At 44.3% G+C, this 19889-nt stretch overlaps 1 protein-coding gene across 2 annotated transcripts in view; it reads right to left on the bottom strand.

Annotated features, from left to right (window-relative positions):
• Positions 1-6394: 6394 nt before the first annotated feature.
• LOC119163281 (uncharacterized) overlaps positions 6395-19889 on the bottom strand; it is a 52795-nt gene continuing 39300 nt past the window's right edge. The window contains exons 5-6 of one of the 2 annotated variants that reach the window (XM_075873753.1): positions 15892-16142; positions 6395-7003 (exon numbers count right to left, since the gene is read on the bottom strand). In XM_075873753.1, the coding sequence (XP_075729868.1) occupies positions 6965-7003; positions 15892-16142 (290 nt within the window). In that variant the 3' untranslated portion in view covers positions 6395-6964. The remainder of the gene's footprint in view (positions 7004-15891; positions 16143-19889) is intronic. The other variant, XR_012886175.1, reaches the window with a different exon arrangement.

Raw genomic sequence — 19889 nt, 5'->3', positions numbered from 1 at the left:
CGAACACAGGAGACTTCGTGTTGGGATTCAACTGTTTATTTGGGCGAACCTGTGCCCGGTAAAAGGAAAGTCCACTTGCAGCAGCAGTCTCGCACAAATAGCAGTCTCGGACTGATAGCGGCGAACGGAGCGTCGGCCTTCGATCAACTACTGACAAGCGGCGAAGCGCGTCGGCATTTTATACTCTTGCCGTCGAATGTTCTAGCGTTATCGCTGGCGGTGGCGTAGGTTCCAGAACAATCTGTACCATTCGCACAGTTGGCTTGATCTTATCGAAATGATCTACTACAGTCTGGAACCTTCTCGAAAACTGCAGGCGCGGTTTGCGCTAAGAATCGCGTGGTGTTTTGGGACGATAACAAAAACTTGGGAAATGGAACGTGGCAATATTCGCCTGCGTTTCACTGCTACCTCACACTTTAACTGAGCTTGGTCTAGCCCTATGGCTCTAGACAAAAACATCGTTTTCTAATGTCTGGCACAACTACTTTGGTTTGCTTTCCATCAATCAAATTGTGCCCCCTACCGAGCATCCCGGGCGGATCAATTCCACTGTTTTCAGAGCTTCCAGGAGTCCCCAGTCTGTAGACTTCATTCTCAATCATTCCATTTATTCGTGGAAGGCCACTTTGTGGGTAAGTGACTCAGACGGCCAGTTTTGGCTGATGGACCCAGAATGCCTGTAGATGTCGGTCATGGGGCTACCGATTGTCTAAGGGGTGGGGGGGACTAAGTTACATCTTTCAAGAGCAATATTGGTAAGATAAAGTTGTCTTCATTTATTCATAACACCTGGGTGACATCGTCGGGTACCGCGCTGATGACACCTACAAGTAACTTAACAGGTTGCGAGACATCTCTAACAAGTGCGGTTACTCTCGGAACGCGTGCCGCACCACAAGATGGGTGACAGTCTGGGAGACGACCATGCGTGCACAATGAGGGGAAGAATTCTAAATTTAACGCCAGTGCCCTTTTTAGACACAACGATAATGAGAACGTCCTCACAATGATGTCAATCTAAGTATATGGAATGTCAAAAGGAAAATTTGTGATGCAAGGGGGACTAATCAAAAGGGGATTAACAAAATGGCAGCATATCCATGGAGTAAATGATGGATAGTGGGGCGAAGCATCCGTCCGTCCATTCGTTCTTGTTTCCGTCCATCCATGCGTGCGTCTGTGTGGCCGCCCGTGCGTCCATCCACCCGTCTATGCGTGCCTCTGTTCGTGCGTCCGCACGTTCATCTGGGCGTCCATCCCTGCTTTCGTCCATGCATCCGCCCCTGCGTCCATCCATGCGTCCATCCGTCCGTGCAGCCATCCATGCACCCGTCCATGCATCTGTCTGTGTGTCCGTTCGTCCACCTCTTGAACACTCCAAGTACCACCATGTCGCATATTTTCATCATATATTCCTCATTAGGGAGCCTTCATGTACGCGCGTCTCCCAGAGACGCGCGCACATGAAGGCTCACTATTCCTCATATAGAAGCAGCGCCATCCAGCGGATATTCCAAGGACTGAACGAGAGAAGGCACACGCACACTTTCTTACGGCTTGCGCTTCGCGTGTACTTCCCACCTTTAACCACCTCGAGTTCACTGTATTCATGGCACTGCGGCCATGACACTGCGGCCACTAGTTCATGGCACTGAGGCCACTAGTTCACTGTATTCATGGCACTGCGGCCCAACGCTCGCTAAACCTTTCTAAAACCAAGGAGGTTACGCCCAGTGAGCATAACGTAGCAACCCTTTTTGTCTGCTGTGCGTTGTTGAACAATAAAAAATTTGCAGCGTGCGTGTTAACTAAAAGCCGAATTCTCCTGTCTCTCATTTCCCTTAACAGCCATTGGCATGTACATTGAGCACCATCTTTTATTGTTCAACAACGCACAGAAGAAATCTCTCACCGGCACCACTTTGGAAGTGAAAATGTAAGACTGGTTACACACTACGACAACTACTACGACTACGAGGAACAAATGGGTGCTGCTTTAAGGAGCTTCGCCCCTAAAATTAATTTGCCACCTTCAGAATTCAAACCTGCGACACTGGAATGACCCGTCCAGCGTCCTATTCCTGTGCTACGGTGGTGGTAATCACCCCGTCCACTCTATAGAGAAATTCCACCAGACTTCACGAAAATGCGGTGGCGCGGTCTTGGTAGGCAAAAGACGCTTTGCCTACCGCAGTTCCTGCTGGCTTTTCAATGGTAGATGTGGTGTTCTCAGTCAGGCAACGAGAAAAAAAGGTATGCCGACAAGCAGCGTCGTGGTTGGATGTGAGTCGCGTCTCACAACTTAGTTTTGTTTGTTGGCGCACACAGCAGCCTTCAGCGCTTATGGTGGAAGTGACTTGCGGACGCCGCTATCTTATTACTCATAATGTCGACATCAGCCTACCTGTGTTTACAAATATGGAATATGCGTTGTGATAGAATGCTCTTCGTGTTCGGCTTCGGGTCATTCCGGCTACGAGGAATCTGACGAAGAACACCCGTGGCTAGTTAGCACGTGTGCTTCCGTATCTGCTTCCTCGTTGCGATACCGTCCCGCGCCCGGCTCCCCAGCGTGCGCAGGGAACCACTTGAGGGTAACGTTGGTTTCCGGTCTTGCTATCGTTGAACATACTCTTGCGGAGGTTCAATAGACGTTGTTAGTAGCAAAGTTGACTATTTCCGGCTTCGAGTCACTTAGAAGCGTTGTCTTTTACAAGCCACTCGACCCGTACCAGCAACCGCTCGAGGTCGCAGACACACACGCTACCTGTCTCACTTCAATGTCAGGTGAGGTCCACTTACACAGCAATACGAAGCTCAGAGGGCAAATAAAAATGCATTATTGTCAAGCGCAAAGACATTTACATGCAAACAAGGCTCATATTATGTTACTGCTGGCATAGTTTGCGTCCAGTACTTCCAGTGCTGCGTGATTCTCAGGGTTGAAGGAAGCTGTTGTTCCTTTCTGTTATAGGCGTGCTGCTCTGGCCCGACTCAAAGAAAGAAATGATTGTGGCCGATAACACCCAGGTGTCATACAACGTACATGAAGGTGTGCTTCACGTCACTTTTGCGTTATTAAATGGTCGGCGACTGACGCTCTGAAACTCTCTGGGCCTACGGTGATCGATTGAGCTAGCTCTCTCTGGCGCCATATCCGAGAAGCCCCAGTCATACTCGTCTCATCAACCATGCTTGTGAAACAGTGATAGCCACTTTAGTCTACAGTTACCGTCAACAAAATACCATGTACTGCAGAAAAGATAAACCATGTAGATGTACTACCACCCTGTTTCCTGATCCCAGTGACTAGCAAGCTCATACTAGTACCCTCAGGAAGCCTTACTTTCTTTGAACTGGCGATATATCTTGCTTTCTTCGTTTCTTTGATCCTTCCCTTTCGTTTTTGAACTCCATTCTTTCCAGCGGATGTTTGTGTTTTCATTTTGATTTCGCGCTTGGCACCTTAGTGCAATTTATGTTGTTGTCCTTGCTTTTACAACTTGGAACCAACTTCGTTTATGTTGTTTGCAAATTAGCAACATCCGCTGGAAAGAATGGAGTTCAAAAGCTCTATGATCATAGTTTTTTTCTCTTTTTATGTAATGAAATTTTATTTTGACCTTTTTAACATGAACGCATATGAGGCATGTCTCTATTTTGCCACATGAAGTGTTTCTCTACCAATGGCGTTGTCAAGCCGTGAGTTTTGAAATCACTGCATTGTAACGAAGCTCATATAAAAACAGTCTGATTGATGCAGATATTTATTAAAACAAACACGTATTTATGAGCATGCGTCTAATGACATTATAATCCTTCGTTGCCTAGTGTGGCGAATTCACGACAATTCGAAAAACTTTGAGCAAGCAAGTCACGGAATGCGTGCCGCCCTAAAGCCAGCTGTCAATTACTGAGGGAACGAAGCTTTCCCCATGAAAAATCTAGTGCTGTCTCGCGGTTCTAGTATTTGACGCTGCAACCAATATTTTTGTAGCTGGTGGCAGAAAGCTCGAAGCGCGTGCAAGAGCACTAACTTAATTCTTTCTCCCCTGGGCTGACGCAACTCTATCTTTAATAATTTTGCTTATTTGGTGTGTATGCGCTCAAAACGTAGCACTCGGCATTTTGCATAGTTCTGAAGTATGTTTTTCGTTTCAAGACCCTCGTTTCTGTAACACGTGGAGAATCCGCGGCGTGCACATATAATTATGCATCAAAGGTGCGTTCTATGTTATTTAACTTTGGAATCATATATAAAAGTCTCTACTTATACTTGTGAAATGAACAAAAATATATCCTTCGACATTTTCATAATTAGGGCATCGAAAGGTTAAAGATATAAGTGTAGTGCTGCTAGATTGTAATTGACATAAATTATAACAGTAGTACCTATAGAAGGCTGACTAGAAGGAATTTTCGCTTTTCGTCTGCGACAAGCCATCTACACTGCAAACCGTTTAACATCCTGAATTTTTCTCGCTTGCACTTGATTGTGTTGCTAAACGTCACAGTACATCCGCCAGTCTACACGAGCAACTATATTTTCATGATGACGACATATTTTACTATTGTCAAATTTTGAATCACGGAACGGGTCATTGAACAGATGAATGCCACTTTTTGTGGTTCACGTGAAAGCTATGCCGGCCATTAGTGAACGCACATACAATCAAAGCCGCTTTGCGTTTTAGACACTGGCTATTAGGTCATTTAAATAAACACGTGAAAAGGTGTTTATGTTGCTTTGGATGTACGCCTATATCAACCCACGAACACTCATTTCCGCGTGAACTCCATTTACTGCTTGGACGTTTTGCTACAAAGACAAAGTGTGTACATTTGCCTAGACATGTAGGAACCAACTTCGAAATATTTTGATGCCTAATTCAAACAGTATTTTCATAAAACCATCATTCTTTGAGGAGTAAACTCTACCAATAAATAACGCAATTTGAAGCATTTTTGCAAAGACCGCCCTAATGTAGCATTCAAACGTTATTATTGGCCAGAACTTGTTTTTTCTGTTTTTCCAGTTTTTCACCAGCTGTGCCCACTATTTAACATTGTAGGCAGCTAAAAATATTTTACACGCTTTATACGACTTCATGGTAATAGATTAAAATAATAAACTCCATCTATTTAAAAGTAATTCCTTCGCGAAAAAGAAAAGACTCAGTTTGGAACATGTTTCCCACATTTCAAACTCCCCTCCAACTCTTTTTCAAGCATATAAGGAATGTATTCACCAAATGAACTTATTGTCTCACGAATTCACTATTGCAAAAATATTTGGAGTCCCTATAGTTCAAGCAGATTTACGAAGATTTGTCGCACGCTGCAATCGCATTCTCTGTTCTCTCGTCCTGACGAAAGCACCGTAAGATAAGTAGGGAGGAATGGCATGAGCGAAGAAAATATGTCACGTGCGTCTCGCGACCTTGAGCGCCTTTTTACTTTGATACACGAATTTTTCTGTGCGATCGCACGCGCACACGTGGACAAGTCGTGGCCTCCCGCGGCGATACGTAATGACGAAGCGTGCCATGTTCAAATAAGCCAATGGCTGGCAGGACGGCTGTGACGAGTGACTTCCAGCTCATTGCGTCATTTTTCGAGAAAAGAAAAACCAACCTTTAGCGAATTTTGAGATTTTATTGTAAATTGCAGGCTAAATCAACAGCGTTTTCTAACCACGTTGAAAAATAATTGCAGGGTTATTTATTGCTTTATAAAGATCGCACCGAAGTGTCAAAATAACAAAACATTTTTTTTTCAAGCATAAGGACTATTATCTCTATGCAGAAACATTTTGTGCCGATGAAGCTCAAGAAAAATTTCTTTTATTAATTTCTTTTTTTCAGCCATACTTTCGGGGTTTTCGAAAAACTCCGGATGTTCATGATGATCTCAATTTTTTTCCCAAAAATATTTTCCTGGAACACACATCTTTTTTAGAAACATAGTTTTCATTTTACTTTCAAGTTAATCGCAGATGGCGAATCACCGTGGTTCGGACAGTTGGCGTGGAATGACCTAACTTCTGAATCATCGCGCTCAGCGTGAGAAGACCCGCAAAAATGAAATGTGGCTGGGGATGCCTTTTGAAGTCCTTGTGCCAAACGTCATGACATTATCAATTCTGGCGGTGTTTACTAAGGCCTACGTGAACCCTAAGTAAAAATGACGCGCAATGTCTCGTGGTGAGGCCAGAGGCTTAACATACCAAGTTTCAGAAAGCTTTGTTGAGCCAATGTCAGCAAAATGCAAGAAACGCACTTCGAAACTTGTGATGTCAATCGCGCTAAGTTGGGTCAAAGATTTGCCAATGATACTTTGACTTTCATTTTTTCCTGTACTAATTAACAAGTGATAGTGAAATTGACATCAATACAGTTCACAAAAAAACAGTTTATTATTCTGAATCAAATCATAGCTTTATACTAGTGACCTTTTAACGCTTGCGTAATTCCCTGTGAATCATTTGCACAAATATATTACGTGGTGCTAGTTGCGAAATTTCAGCCGCGAAGAGGAACCGCTTAAAAACATCAAAAATAACAAAATCATGACGTGAGACTTGCTGTTCAGCATCACCAGTGCCAGCTTCGTGAAATCACCTCTTCTGTGGATGGGTATTGCCTAATAAATTAGTCTGACAACGCAATGTTCGAACATTTATGTACAAAATCCGAAATAGCACAGGAAACGCAGTTTTCTTGCTCAGCCCCTTTCTTGCATGTTCAGGGGCGTTTACTAAGGTGGCTACAAGCCGAGTCTGCACTAACGTTCCTTTCGTGTAATTTTTGTGCGCACGTTCCTTTTATGGTTCTCATGACAATAAGTCTAACTTCAGTGTACAGTTTCCTTTCAAACTCCTCCCACACTTCATCTGACAAATTCGGATGTTTTTTAAACTCGTCAAAGTCGAATTGGGAAAATGGAGGAAAAGTCACCGCACTCAGTATAAAATCCGTAATGAGACATTCTCGTACATCATCTGGAAAGAAAAAGAGAAAATGCCAGTTCCAACATGTAACCTCATGACTGATACTGAATCCTTGCATTTCATTTACCAGAAAGAAATTGCTTCAATGTACAAGGCAATTATTTTTTAAATCATAGTTTAGTTGTTAAACTCCTTTATACTAGTGTTTTAATTAAGGTGGCAGTGAATAAGCAATCCTATTTTGGGTTGGTTCCTTATTTCTAACAAATACAGCTCCACAAGTTGAAGTGTATCAACTTGCGCAAATATGTTCTGATTAGTGTCCACTGAACTTACAACACTGCTTTCTCTTATAAGTGTACGTTGTCGAATCGCTGGCATCCTCAACGATCGCATACTTCTGTTTTGCGAAAATAGAGCAAAAAAAAGAGTAGGCCTCATCAAAGTAATAATTCCAGAAACCAGAAATAAAAAACTAACATCTTCAGGGTTAAAGAGCAACATAGCGCATTTAGTTAAAGCCGCTTAAAATGTGTGAATAAACTAAATCTCTGTCTACAGCTGTCACTGTCTCAGCAAAGAGAAAATTGAAATAGATGTGTCATTCAACTGAATTCGCTCATATCTGTGACGTCAAGAGCCATTCGCGAGTGTAAGGCAGGTGGTTTCCCTACAGAGAAAAATGCCGGGGCCATTATTTAGCGGTAAAGGGATTAAAATTTGTGGCAAATTATACCTTACGTTCCGATGTCACTTAACAGAGACATCTGACATCTTTATTTCCCCCCAAAAAAGAAGGAGCTACCCGGTCACAATTTTCATGGTTTCATTGAATAAACATCAAACATACCAATTCAAAATATTTTGATGCCGTAGTTTGTATTTATTGGCGCCATTTTAAAATCTTAGTGTTCTTGCGCCTCTGAAATGGCAATGCACCAAAGCCGAATGGCGTAGGCAATACCAATGACGATAACTTACGCCACTTCATATTAGAAGAATATCAACAGTCTTTGTTTGCTCTACGAAAGTAAAGTCTATCTATCTATCTATCTATCTATCTATCTATCTATCTATCTATCTATCTATCTATCTATCTATCTATCTATCTATCTAATTATGGTGGCTTGATTCAAAGGACGTCCATTCGGCCCAAGGACCCAGCAGTGAGCAGGCAACATGATGCTTAGCGCGCACACCCCCGATGGCGATAGGGATGACACCCGGTGACGATAACCAACCATCATGACATAAGAGAAGGTAACAGATTGCTATCGCCTTCTTTCGCTCAGAAATACAAAAAAGGGGCGTTGTTGGAGAAACTTGTTTCTTCGTTACACACAGACAATTAAACAAATTTCAAGAAAATTTCTGCCACGTGGGGTTAAGACCAATGCACAAAAAAGAGCTGACAAGGACAACCATGCAAACGCTCACGGTAATTAAGTCATATATGTTGATCGTAACTGCAGAGTATACGATTATGACCGAAACTGACCAAAGTTAAAAGGGGCAAAAAAGCATATCTTCGTTAGCGGGATTTCACCTCCATTCAGAGGTTGGGGCTTTGATAGCCTTCGAATCTGTGTTATCAGACAAAGATATGCTCTGCCACCGCAAAAGGAAGTTTCCTCTGTTTTTTCAGCTTCTCATCCAGGTAATTTCACAAAATGGGTCGCACTTTTTGAAGTGTTAGGTAAGTGGCGCCTCGTGGAGGCTGAGAGCGCAGTTCCGCTCAACAGCGTAGATGCCACAATACGGACAAGGGGATTGTATAATTACCAGTTGTGCAAGCAACCCTCACGTGTATCCTATGTTATGAACTTGACAAACTCGATAACTTAGTCCGGAACTTGATTTCAACGCCAGCCTCTCTATTGTGTTGAATTAAATTATTTTTCCATACCTGCTAAGTATCTCACTTTTCAACACTTCACTGATCTCCTGTGAGGATATTCATTCTGGCAACATGAGCTTTTTATTATGCTCTTTAAAGAGCTACCACTACCAGCTCTGTAAAACATTGACAGAACTCTACAACGTCACTTGGTAAAAAATTTTGTCTCTTGAAAACAACCACGCCAATGCGATGAGCTCGTGTGATGTTAAGTAATGGCTGCTGCTTCACCGGATTTTGAAAACTGCAAACAATAAACGGCATGAAGCCGATTGATGCCGTTGTTAAATTGGAAAGCTGGTGAATGACTGAAGATAAAAGAGGCATATTTTAGTATGACAAGATATTAAAAGCACATGTCATGGTCCCTCACGGCCGCTTACGTGTGCCGAGACTCACATTGAAAGCTAAGCAGGGTTTATTTCGTTGTTGTTAATATCCTACCTCTAGCAGCCTCACTGTCACTGCCTGGCTCGATGGATGCAATGCGTCAGCGTATCAGTCGGGCTTTGTAAGAACATCTATGAATGTTGGTTTCTTTGTTGTTGCCAGTCAGCCTTTCAGCTGATTCGTCGACGTCGAATGCCAAATATTCTTTATTTTCTGTGCTTCGACATCTCAAGCCTCAAGGATGAATCCGAAGTACTGCCTTCGTCATGTTTTTTCCGCTTCTCAAAAGGTGTATATATGCCACAGACATTTGAAGCTTCTATTTTGTCTTGATGGTGAATACAAATCACTTGACATTTCTATCTGCATGTGGGCCTGTTCTGACACTCTTGGCCCTTCAATCGTCTATTATCATGCACTGGTTTTTTTTTTTTGACGCGAGTAGTGTCTCTCGACAGCGCTTTTCCTAAAGCACTGCTTTTCATCAATCTGGTCTGTTTCATTGGCTTTCAGCGACGTTTTCTTTCGAGGATGCACTACTTGCGAGTGGTCCCTATTCGACTTCAGCTTGAGGTGCCTTCCATGTCGGTCGATAAATCTTGTCGTTGATTGCTTTTTATGAGCTCTTTCTGCCTGAAGCACTCTTCGAACTGTTTTCAACCCTGCACCACCTGCAGGCTTCGGTGCACTAGTCCAAAGTATGAATGAACGCATTATACCTGTGGCAAAAAACATCACAAATACCGTGGTCTTGGGGCGTTGTTTATGGCCGTGTGCACAGACGCGAGGCATGACATAGTACTCTGTGGCATGCCTCATCGGCACCAGATGAAAATCTACATCATCCCCACGAAAAAAAATTGTGTATGCCGGTTCTGCGATTTTAATCTTCACCACAGGGGTACCGATACTTTGGCCTATACTGTGTGAAACAAGGTGCTGAGCAGAGATGGCCATAACATCGGGCGCATGTTGCGGTAGCCTTCCACGCTCACCCACACGCTTGGTGAATAATGACTCCAACTAAACTATTTTTAAGGGCTATTTTCTTCTTCCATCTTTGTTGGCACCAAAAACTTGAAAGTGATGAGGTGTTGCAAGAACAGCAACCCTTTGCTGCCGATCGTCTTCTTGTGACACTCGATGAACTTGTTAACACAGACTACTTTTTAGGGTAAAGTGAAGCAATGTTCTATTAGGCGTAGTTGATACCAGTCGTGACTAAATTTTCTCAAGGGCTCCAGGGGACAACAACTTATGGCGAAGGTCTTGCGAAGCCCCGCTGCTTATGAGGGGGTGATTAAACGCCGCCGGACCGCTAAACATGCGCGTCGGGGAAATATATGTATAGCACTGAAACCGCACCGAGGTTTTAACATGAAGTTAGGGGCCAGTCAGCCATCATAAACGACTGAATTACAAGCGTTAAGTAGGGTCTATATCAGGAGTCGACAACCCGCCCCCCGCGGGCTGCATGCCACCAGGGTTGCCACTGACGTTTCAGTGAAATTCGCCAAATGATGAGCGAAAAGTCGCCAGAACTCGCCATTTTTCTTCAAATTCCGCCAAAGAAGTCGCCACTCAACATGTGTGTGGCGAGTCTACTAATAAAAATTGATAATTATGCATGGCTCCCTTGGAGTACAGTACCATACGTAACCCCTAAATTATACTGACTTTTTAATGCCAGTCCGATCATCCAATTCAGCATGGGAGGTCTCAATCGGCTTGGATGAAGTGCAGTCCCATCACACGCTTGAATATGGCAGTATTGAGAAAGAACGTGCATGTGCCAGCAGCGTCCTTGAGAGGTAGCAACCCATAACAAAAGTTTGTCCTGGTTTCAGTTGTATCGAATACCGAATGAAACAGTCGCTACTACAAGAGAGTGACAGCGTGCGTAGCGTTCCCGCAGATTTTAGAGAATAACATTGCAGTGGAATAATCTGTCCGATAATCGAAAAACTTGAATACAAAACCACCAAGATAACCTCGAAAGGACCGCGTAAGTTTGGCAATGCCCAAACCCCGCTTTCTGTGCAGTCATGTTTACGCTACACATTGGCCTAAATGCAGTTTCGGAAGACCGCCCAAAGAAATCGACATCTTGGCCGGCCTTAAAGTATGTTAACAAATATACACTCTACATACCAAAGCACAGAGTGCTACCGTAGTGAAAAAATTGACAAGCTCTTGAGGACAGCTGGAGCTGTGGTCGGAACACGCGGCCTAACCGCCCCGCCACGGTGGTCTAGTGGCTAAGGTACTCGGCTGCTGACCCGCAGGTCACGGGTTCGAATCCCGGCTGTGGCGGCTGCATTTTCGATGGAGGCGGAAATGTTGTAGGCCCGTGTACTCAGATTTGGGTGCACGTTAAAGAACCCCAGGTGGTCGAAATTTCTGGAGCCCTCCACTACGGCGTCTCTCATAATCATATGGTGGTTTTGGGACGTTAAACCCCACAAATCAAATCAACGCGGCCTAACCGTCACCTATAGGCACTTGAGAAGTGCTTAAAAAACTTTGCGGCACGGGAAGCATTCCTTTGACGTAAATTTTACAGACAGGTTGCTGGCGAACGCACCAGTAGGTCAGTGCCACAAGAATATAGGTGCATTGAGAAACAGGGCAGACGTATATACTTACTGAATGGAACGTATACTGGGCGCCTTCTAATAGATGGTCCTAAACCATGAAAAAAAATTGAAAAGACGTTGTCGCCCATTCGTTGTGAAGACATTGAGGATACCATGCATAACTCAGTCAAGAGCTAAGCTGAAACTCACCAAGAATTCACCTTGTTGCCTTTCATTTATTAAGGTCGCAATGGTCCTCTCGAATTCACAAATTTGGCGAAAAGTAGCCACCAGTGGCATTCTTACATGCCACCTGAAGGGTGTTAATATACGGACTTCGGTATTACGTCTAAACGCCTCTCACTCTCGAACAACCTAGCGGAAAGCTTGCATGGAAGTTCTGACCTTAAATAGGGTTATGCTGGAGCAAAGAAGCATCGCTTCCAGTTGGCTTTCTTCGTCATCTTCACACTTAGCCAGTTCGGCAAAATATTGTTATGCGAAGGAAGTAAGCACACAAGCGCAGAGCTGGTGTATTTACAACAAATATAGCTGTTGCCTAAGCGGCGATAAGAGAACTCGTCTTTTAGCCCAAGCGAGATTCCTCGAGCTTTTTACCGCAACATCACCCTCCCGGCGGGTTTCGCTCTGTCCGCGTGGAAATAATGGAGCGTCAGTTGAAGTGGGTAGATAAGGCTTGGGCTTGGTCACGTGAACAACATCCCTGCTGATGCGAGGTTGCAAAATTACGTCGGCTGGCGCGATCTCGTACGTCACGTTAGACAGCTGGCGCAAGCTCATGTATGGCCCAGAGTAAGAAGAAAGAAAGTTTTTCCGCCAAGCCAACAGAACGTGATGGTGTACAAAGTATGTCAAGGAAACCCGGAGAAAATTGTGTTTCTTGGTGCTGCTGGTCGTAACGCCGAATCTGCGAAGTTTGCGACGCTGTCAGGCGATGATGAGCGACTTCTTTGGCATGGGCGGCCAAGGAGATTGCGTCGTGGGTGTAATCAGTCGTTGATAATTGTACAGCAGAGAGCAAAACATGTCAAAGGGTAAGACAGGGTCTCGGCCATACAAATGGTGGAACGGGGAAAATCTGGCGGTGTCATGAGGAGATGAATTTTCAGCAAATGTATTGTACGTAAAGTTGTGTCCCAGTCACGGTGACCGTCAGAAACATATATGGCAAGCATGTCAGTTAGAGTGGGGTTCAGGCGCTCAGTGAGCCCGTTCGTTTGAGGGTGGTTCACGGTAGTGATTTTGTGTTCAGAAGAACAGGAGCGGAGCCGGTCATCGACCACCTTCGACAAAAAGTAACGGCCTTGATCCGTTAGCAACTGTCGAGGGGCGCCATGGTGCAGGATTACGTCATGGAGTAGAAAGTCGGCAACATTTGTAGCGCAGCTAGTCGGTATCACACACGCACTTGCATATCTTGTTGCATAATCTTTTGCAACGACGATCCACTTAATCCCTTTCGTAGAAATAGGCAATGAGCCACGAGGTCCATAAGAAGGAATGGTTCTGTAGAGCCTTCAATTGGCTGAAGCGAACCAGCAGGAATTAAGGTGGGCATCTTCCGTCGCTGAAACAGGTAACAAGAAATGACAACGTAACGCACAGAAAAATAGAGACCAGGTCAGAAGAAACGGCACCTTACGCGGTCATAATTCCGAGTGGTGCCCATATGGCCAGCAATACGAGGGTCGTGAAGCTCCTGGAGTATGGCCAGTCGCAGATGCTTGTGAACAACTACTAACAGCTCAGGACCGTATGACTGAACGTTGTGGTGGGATAAAATGCTATCACGCAATGTGAACATTCGAGAGAAGGACTGGTGGGCGCGTTGCTTAGGTCGTCCATAATGTTTCGAAGAACAGGGTTCCGGCGTTGCTGGTTACTTATTTGGAGAGAGCTGGATATCAACAGAGTAAAGATGCCCTTGTCAGTACCCGCGTCGGCCGGTTGATCCGCGTGATTGCGAGAAAAGCAGTCAGTGTCGCTGTGCATGCGTGTAGATTTATGTGCTATTGAGAAGCCATACTCTTGTAGACGCAATGCTCAACGCGCAAGTCGTCCAGTTCATCCTTCAAAGAAAAGAGCCAACAGAGTGCGTGATAGTGAGTTGCGACGCGGAAGGAACTACCAAACAAATGCAGTCGAAATTTCGCAACAGTCAAACGAGCGCATGACATTCTCACTCAGCTATCGAGCAATTGTAGTCGGGCGTGGAGAAAAGGTGGCTTGCGTAATCGATTATACGGTCATCGCCTTGTTGGTACTAAGCAAGGACAGCGCCGATGCAATGAACACTCGCGTCAGTGCATATTTAAGTGGGCGCAGAAAGCTCGAAGTGTGAGAGAATAGGTGAATCTGTAAGCTGCTCATTAAGGGTAGAAAATTCGTGCTCTTGTTGCAGTCCCTAGAAAAAAAGAGGTATCCTTCTTCAGAAGGTCGGTCAGAAGACTAGCGGCGTCAGCAAATTTCTTTGCAAAGCGACACAAACAGGAGCATAAACCAATGAAGCTGCGGACACATTTCGTCGATGTACACGTGTAAAAAAATACAGCACAGCGTGAGCTTTCACTGGATCACGCAGCGTTTACGAAATGTCAGAGCACGGTGATATTGAGGTGACCTAAGTGGCGTTTAGAGGAACACAGTTGGAGGCCAGCAGCGCGAAACACGGAGAGGACTGTTTTGAGGCGTTGCAGGTGGCCTTCAAATATAGGCGAAAACACGATGACGTCGTCGAAGTAGCAGAGGCACGTTGACCACTTTAGGCCACACACGAGGGAGTCCATCGGGCGCTCGAATGTAGCTGGCACAGTGTACAATCCGAAGAGCATAACTTTGAACTGTCATAAGCCATTTGTTGTGAAGAAAGCGTTTTTTTATTTGTTGAATCTCATCAACGCCCATCTGCCAATAGCCTGAACGGAGATCAATCGAAGAAAAGTAGTTGGATTCATGAAGGCAGTGAAGGCCATCACCTATTCGGGGCAGAGTATACGCATTCTTTTTTTATGTTATCCAGTTGAGGGGATGGTAATCGATGCAGATGTGCCGCGAGTTGTCTTTTTTCTTTGCTAGGACTATACCGGGCATGACCGCAGAGTACAATATGGTTCAATGGTGTGCTTGTACATTATCTTGTCGACCTCGTATTGATGACGGTCCTTCCCGTGAAAGAGACGTCACTTGGTCTCCTGTAAATTGGCTTGTTTCACTGGTGTTGATGCGATGAAGGACAACAGATGTCTGTCCAAGAGGCTGGTCGTTCAGGTCAAATATATCCCATTGAGATGAGAGAATGTGACGAAGAGCTGTTGTGTGATCTGAAGAAAGATCAAGGTGCAATTATCTTACTAATGTCCGCAGTTGGCGAGGGCGAAGCAATAGGCGCCAAAAGTGCGCTTACCTGAAAGGATTTAGTATAGCCAAAGAACAGATTTGATGTTCGTTCAAAGGAGCGAGATGCGCCATGGCGATTCCATGAGGAAGTGTATGTGTAGAAAATCCAAAAGTTACGACTGGTACGCATGCTCGATTTCCTTTTATGTGGAATATGCTGCTTGGTAGAGCAATGTTTCGCATAAGAACTACGTCGGTGAGCGATGCACGACGTAGTCGCCATCTGGTACGGGGGGATAGCGCGTCAGGAGAACATCTATAGCAACTTGCGGAGGCAGGTGAGTGAACTCAGCAGAACATGACCGAGTGAGTATAAGTTGCGGCGTCGGCAGGAAAGGGCATGCAGATCCAGCGGTGCATAATCTTCAGAGGAGCCTACTTGGGCTGTGTGCTTTGAAAGACAGTCTATGCCAAGAATGTGGTCGTGTGGGCACAGAGTTAAATAAATGTAACAATGGTGTAGTGGCGAGAGATGGCAACACGGGCTGTACACTACACATTCCGACAACAGAGGCAGTGCCACCATCGACGACTCGTACTCTGCTCGTCGCGGCACGTGTGGGGACCTTCTTGAGTATTCGGCGGAGAGCAGTACTCATATAACTGAAAGCTGTGCCCTTGTGTCGGCAGGATATCTGACATGAACACCATGAACTTACACTTAGGGTAGATTTCAGCTTGTAGGCAGTGTCGGTAGATATTTTCAAGGCCGGGTCGTAGTTGTAATGTCCCCTCCGGGGTCTGTGCCGCCTAGTTTTCCGAAGTGATGCGGCCACTTGAGAATGGGGACGGAAAGGTGAACGTGTCCGACGACCTTGCGGAGATGGGGAGCGGTCGGACTTTGGCGGTACATTTTTGACATGAATGCTCCGAGTCGGGTCATGGATGCTCCGAGTGTGATGACTCATACCTAATGCAGTGGATGGACCAAGTAGTATGTGTATTTTTTCACTATTTTGTTATATAGAGAATTCAAGTACGAAATAATATTTATGAGATATTTGAAAGATGAAGAATTTAGCTGGATATTCTTTTAGACTGATTCATAAATTCCTTAGCAGCAAAGAAATTATTCCTGTGACTGTACCACAGAATAGTGGTGCCGAAAGAAAGAACAACTAGTTCTGTTGATATCTCCAAACCCAGATTTTGAAGAGGTGCTCTTTTCCTCACTGATGTGAACCGGCGACCAGATGGAAAGTAATCAGTAATGGTTTCCTCCTCAATGCAAAAGGGACATACAGGAGAAATTGCTCAATCTGGTCTATGCAGGGAAAAATTGAGAGAGGTAACGTGGCAGCGAAATTTGGTTTTAGCCACTTCTATTTAGCGACCTCCATATTTTAGCACCTCCATAGCACCTTCTATTTTAGCGACCTCCATAGATCACTGCGCGAGGGAAATAAGAGATGTATATAATCTGCAGCTGTTGCCCTCGCGGCGATAAGAGACGTCGTCTTACTCTGGCCCGCATGAGCTTACTCGTGCTCTTTAGTGCAAAAATATCAATTCACCATTTTTTTTCTCTTTAACTGCAACACCTCCCACCACCTTGGATGATTTGCCATCTGGTCCTTGCCGGGTGGTATTCGTGTAACTTGATCCTCCTCCTCAAGAGGTCTTGAATCTGTGGTCTAAACAATGGATAGAGTGGGTTGCTTGAAAGTCCATGCTTGTTTCTTCAAGTGATCACTGAAGCTGCAACTTCTACGCTGACCAATTCATTTCTCACTTGCAACGACGGCATCCCAAAGGCAGATAGGTGACCATAATCCTGCTCTTTGAAACACCATCTTGAAAATTGTACCCTTCTCAAAGCCAATTGTGAGTGACTAAACTGCGTGCTCACTGCGTGTAATCTAGGAAGCAATGGTTTTGTAGCACCGGCTTCCACTTTCTTCTTAAAATAGTGCCACGATGCGTTCGCGGCAGAAGTGTAGTCTCTCATTGCAGCCGCATCATCTTTTTACACTAAATAAGGCCCTCGATTTATCAAGAACGTGGGTGGAAAAATCTATGTTTATATAGGAGTAACAGTGTTGGGGTACAGTTCTAAAGCGTGTGCCCTTCCGAGTGAGTGCAAGGTTGTGGTCAACCAATTGTGCTTCACTGGAAGAAAAACCATGCTTACGTCTACCCCCAGTAACGAGAGCCAGTATCTTTTAGCAAGCGTGCCAACATATTTTACAGTATGTATTCTTGAATTCCCAATCAATATTAGCTGAATGCCTGAATTCCATATGAGTCAAAAGGACTTGTGAGTGACGAGACCTTGTTGGCGTAGGTGTGAACGCAAATTAAGCGAAAACCCTAATCGAAGCTCATTAAAGAAGACATGAACAAGTGAATTTATGCGTGCCGTTAGCGTATGTAAGATCTCATGACCTCATTATATTCTACGTCTTCGTGAAATTCTAGTAAGCGAACCGACTTGCTACCCTGTGCAGGGGTAAAAAATAGGCATTGGAAAGAAGACGGAGAGCTCGGCTGCTGACCCGCAGGTCACGCGATCGATTTCCGGCCGTGGCAGCCGCATTTTCGATGGAGGCGAAAATCCTAATGGCCCGAGCGCTTAGATTTAGGAGCATGTCAAAGAACACCAGGTGGTCGAAATTTCCGGAGCCCTCCACTACGGCGTTTCTCATAATCATATGGTGGCTTTGGGATGTCGAACACCAACACCTATTATTATTATTATTAATATTATTATTATTATTATTATTATTATTATTATTATTATTATTATTATTATTATTATTATTATTATTATTATTATTATTATTATTATTTCTATCGTGAGCACTGGCAGACAACCAGACGATGAAGAAGAAACACTAGCAACAATGAGAGAAATCAAACAACTAAATTTTTTTAGGAATGAAGCAATGCAGAAAGTATCGCGCAAATAAACCTTATAATCGGCCAATCCCCTTCTTTGGGCACGAGCCATGTGCAGAGGAAACAACAACAACAACAGAACAACAACAACAACAACAACAACAACAAAAACAACGGGGTCCTCTGATTAGCAGGGTCTTAATGACCTCATACCTGTAAACAAAGCCTCTTTTATTACCTCGACGGAAACGAGTCCTTCCAAGCCTGCTCCACGCCATAATCCCCCACAATTATTATTAGGGAGGACAGAGAGAGACATCAAACAAAAACAAAAAAATATGTACACAGACACACACATGCAGGACGTTAGAGTCATTTTGAGAGATCGGTTGAATATAGAAAGCACAATAGCCACCGCAAAGCCTTCGTCTGTGGCGTTAGGTTCTGTCAAAGTCACAAGATTCTTTCTCTCGAAAGAGTCTGGTCGCCCCCTTGATTGAGTGTATTGTAAAGAAACTGTCTGAGAACTCCATTGTAAGCATTCGCACATAATATGCATAATTGTTTCGTCCCTGCCACGGTGGTCACAAGCTGCGGTATCAGCCATTCCTATGTAGAACTAGTACGTATGTGCGAATGGGACACCCTAACCAGAGCATGCACTGTAGGCTATCATCCGGTCTGTGATGTCCTGGAAGAACTTGAAGACCTAGAGTGACGTCCACGGATTATAGCTGTGCGTGCTTGAAATGAGGCTTGTTCTACTTTGACGTGGTGATTTGACCTTCAAGCATGCGGAGCATTCGTGCAGCGTCTGTTCAGGAAAGAGGAATTTACACTTCTTTGTTTTCACCAAGGGTGAAACGGGCCAGTCGACCGCTTTATTCTTTGTCGATAATCCAGCAATTACTAGGTAGCCACTGAAGAGGTAGTTCGTGTCCTTCCTCTGTTGAATGGTGTGTCGCTTTTGTAATCACAAACAGCAGATGCTCGGGTGGGCTGATACGTAAAGGTGACAGAATAGACTGCAGCGCCACCTTGAAGTCACTGAAAATGGTCTGTTTTTTTTTTTTTTTTGTACCCGTTCATGATTATTGAAAGGAAGTGTGGCAAGAAGTGCGGTGAGCTCGGCTTTTTAATTTTGAATGTTTTGGCTTTTAAAGGTATGATAAACAACAGCTGTGGTTGAGCTGTTCACCAAAGTGGAGTCATTGGTGTATACATGTACATAGCTTTGATACTTCTCAAATAGCAGAAATAAAGCGAGCTCTTTAACCTATTAGGAACTGGTTTAATTTTTTAGCGTCATAAAAACAGTTGTAATTTTTTATCGTATCTGTGTCTTCATAAATCACGCTGAAAATTTTTCATGGGGAACGTGCTCCTAGTTAACAAGATGTGGCCCATGACCACATGGTTACGCAAGGCTATCAAGCTACAGCGAAAATTCAAGGTGGTTAATGATAATTCGGGCCCTGACACATTATGAAAAATAAGTTTAGATATTTGTTGGGCCGTTAATGTAAAGTGGTATGAAGCTTCGAATGCATATACCGACGTCAAATTTACTGCACTTTGTGGGAATCGTGCATCGCTCTTACACTTTTTGCCATTGGGTGCAATTATAACTAAGTGGACTGTTTTCTCAGTCAAAAGTGAGAGCACAAGACGCACTTTCAACAAGCATCGACGTTTTTTGGTGGCCAGTCTTTTGGCTTGGTATCCCACATTTGTTGGTAGCTTTGAAGGATTTACCTCCGGACTTCAAGTTCAGTGACGTCAAGTCATGTGCTGCGAATAAGTAGCACACGTTAATTAT

Source organism: Rhipicephalus microplus, chromosome 9 (genome assembly GCF_043290135.1).
Source record: "Rhipicephalus microplus isolate Deutch F79 chromosome 9, USDA_Rmic, whole genome shotgun sequence".
NCBI classification, from domain to species: Eukaryota; Metazoa; Arthropoda; class Arachnida; order Ixodida; family Ixodidae; genus Rhipicephalus; species Rhipicephalus microplus.
Note: the sequence above shows the minus strand (reverse complement) of the source record. Positions and strands in the feature narration are given on the sequence as shown.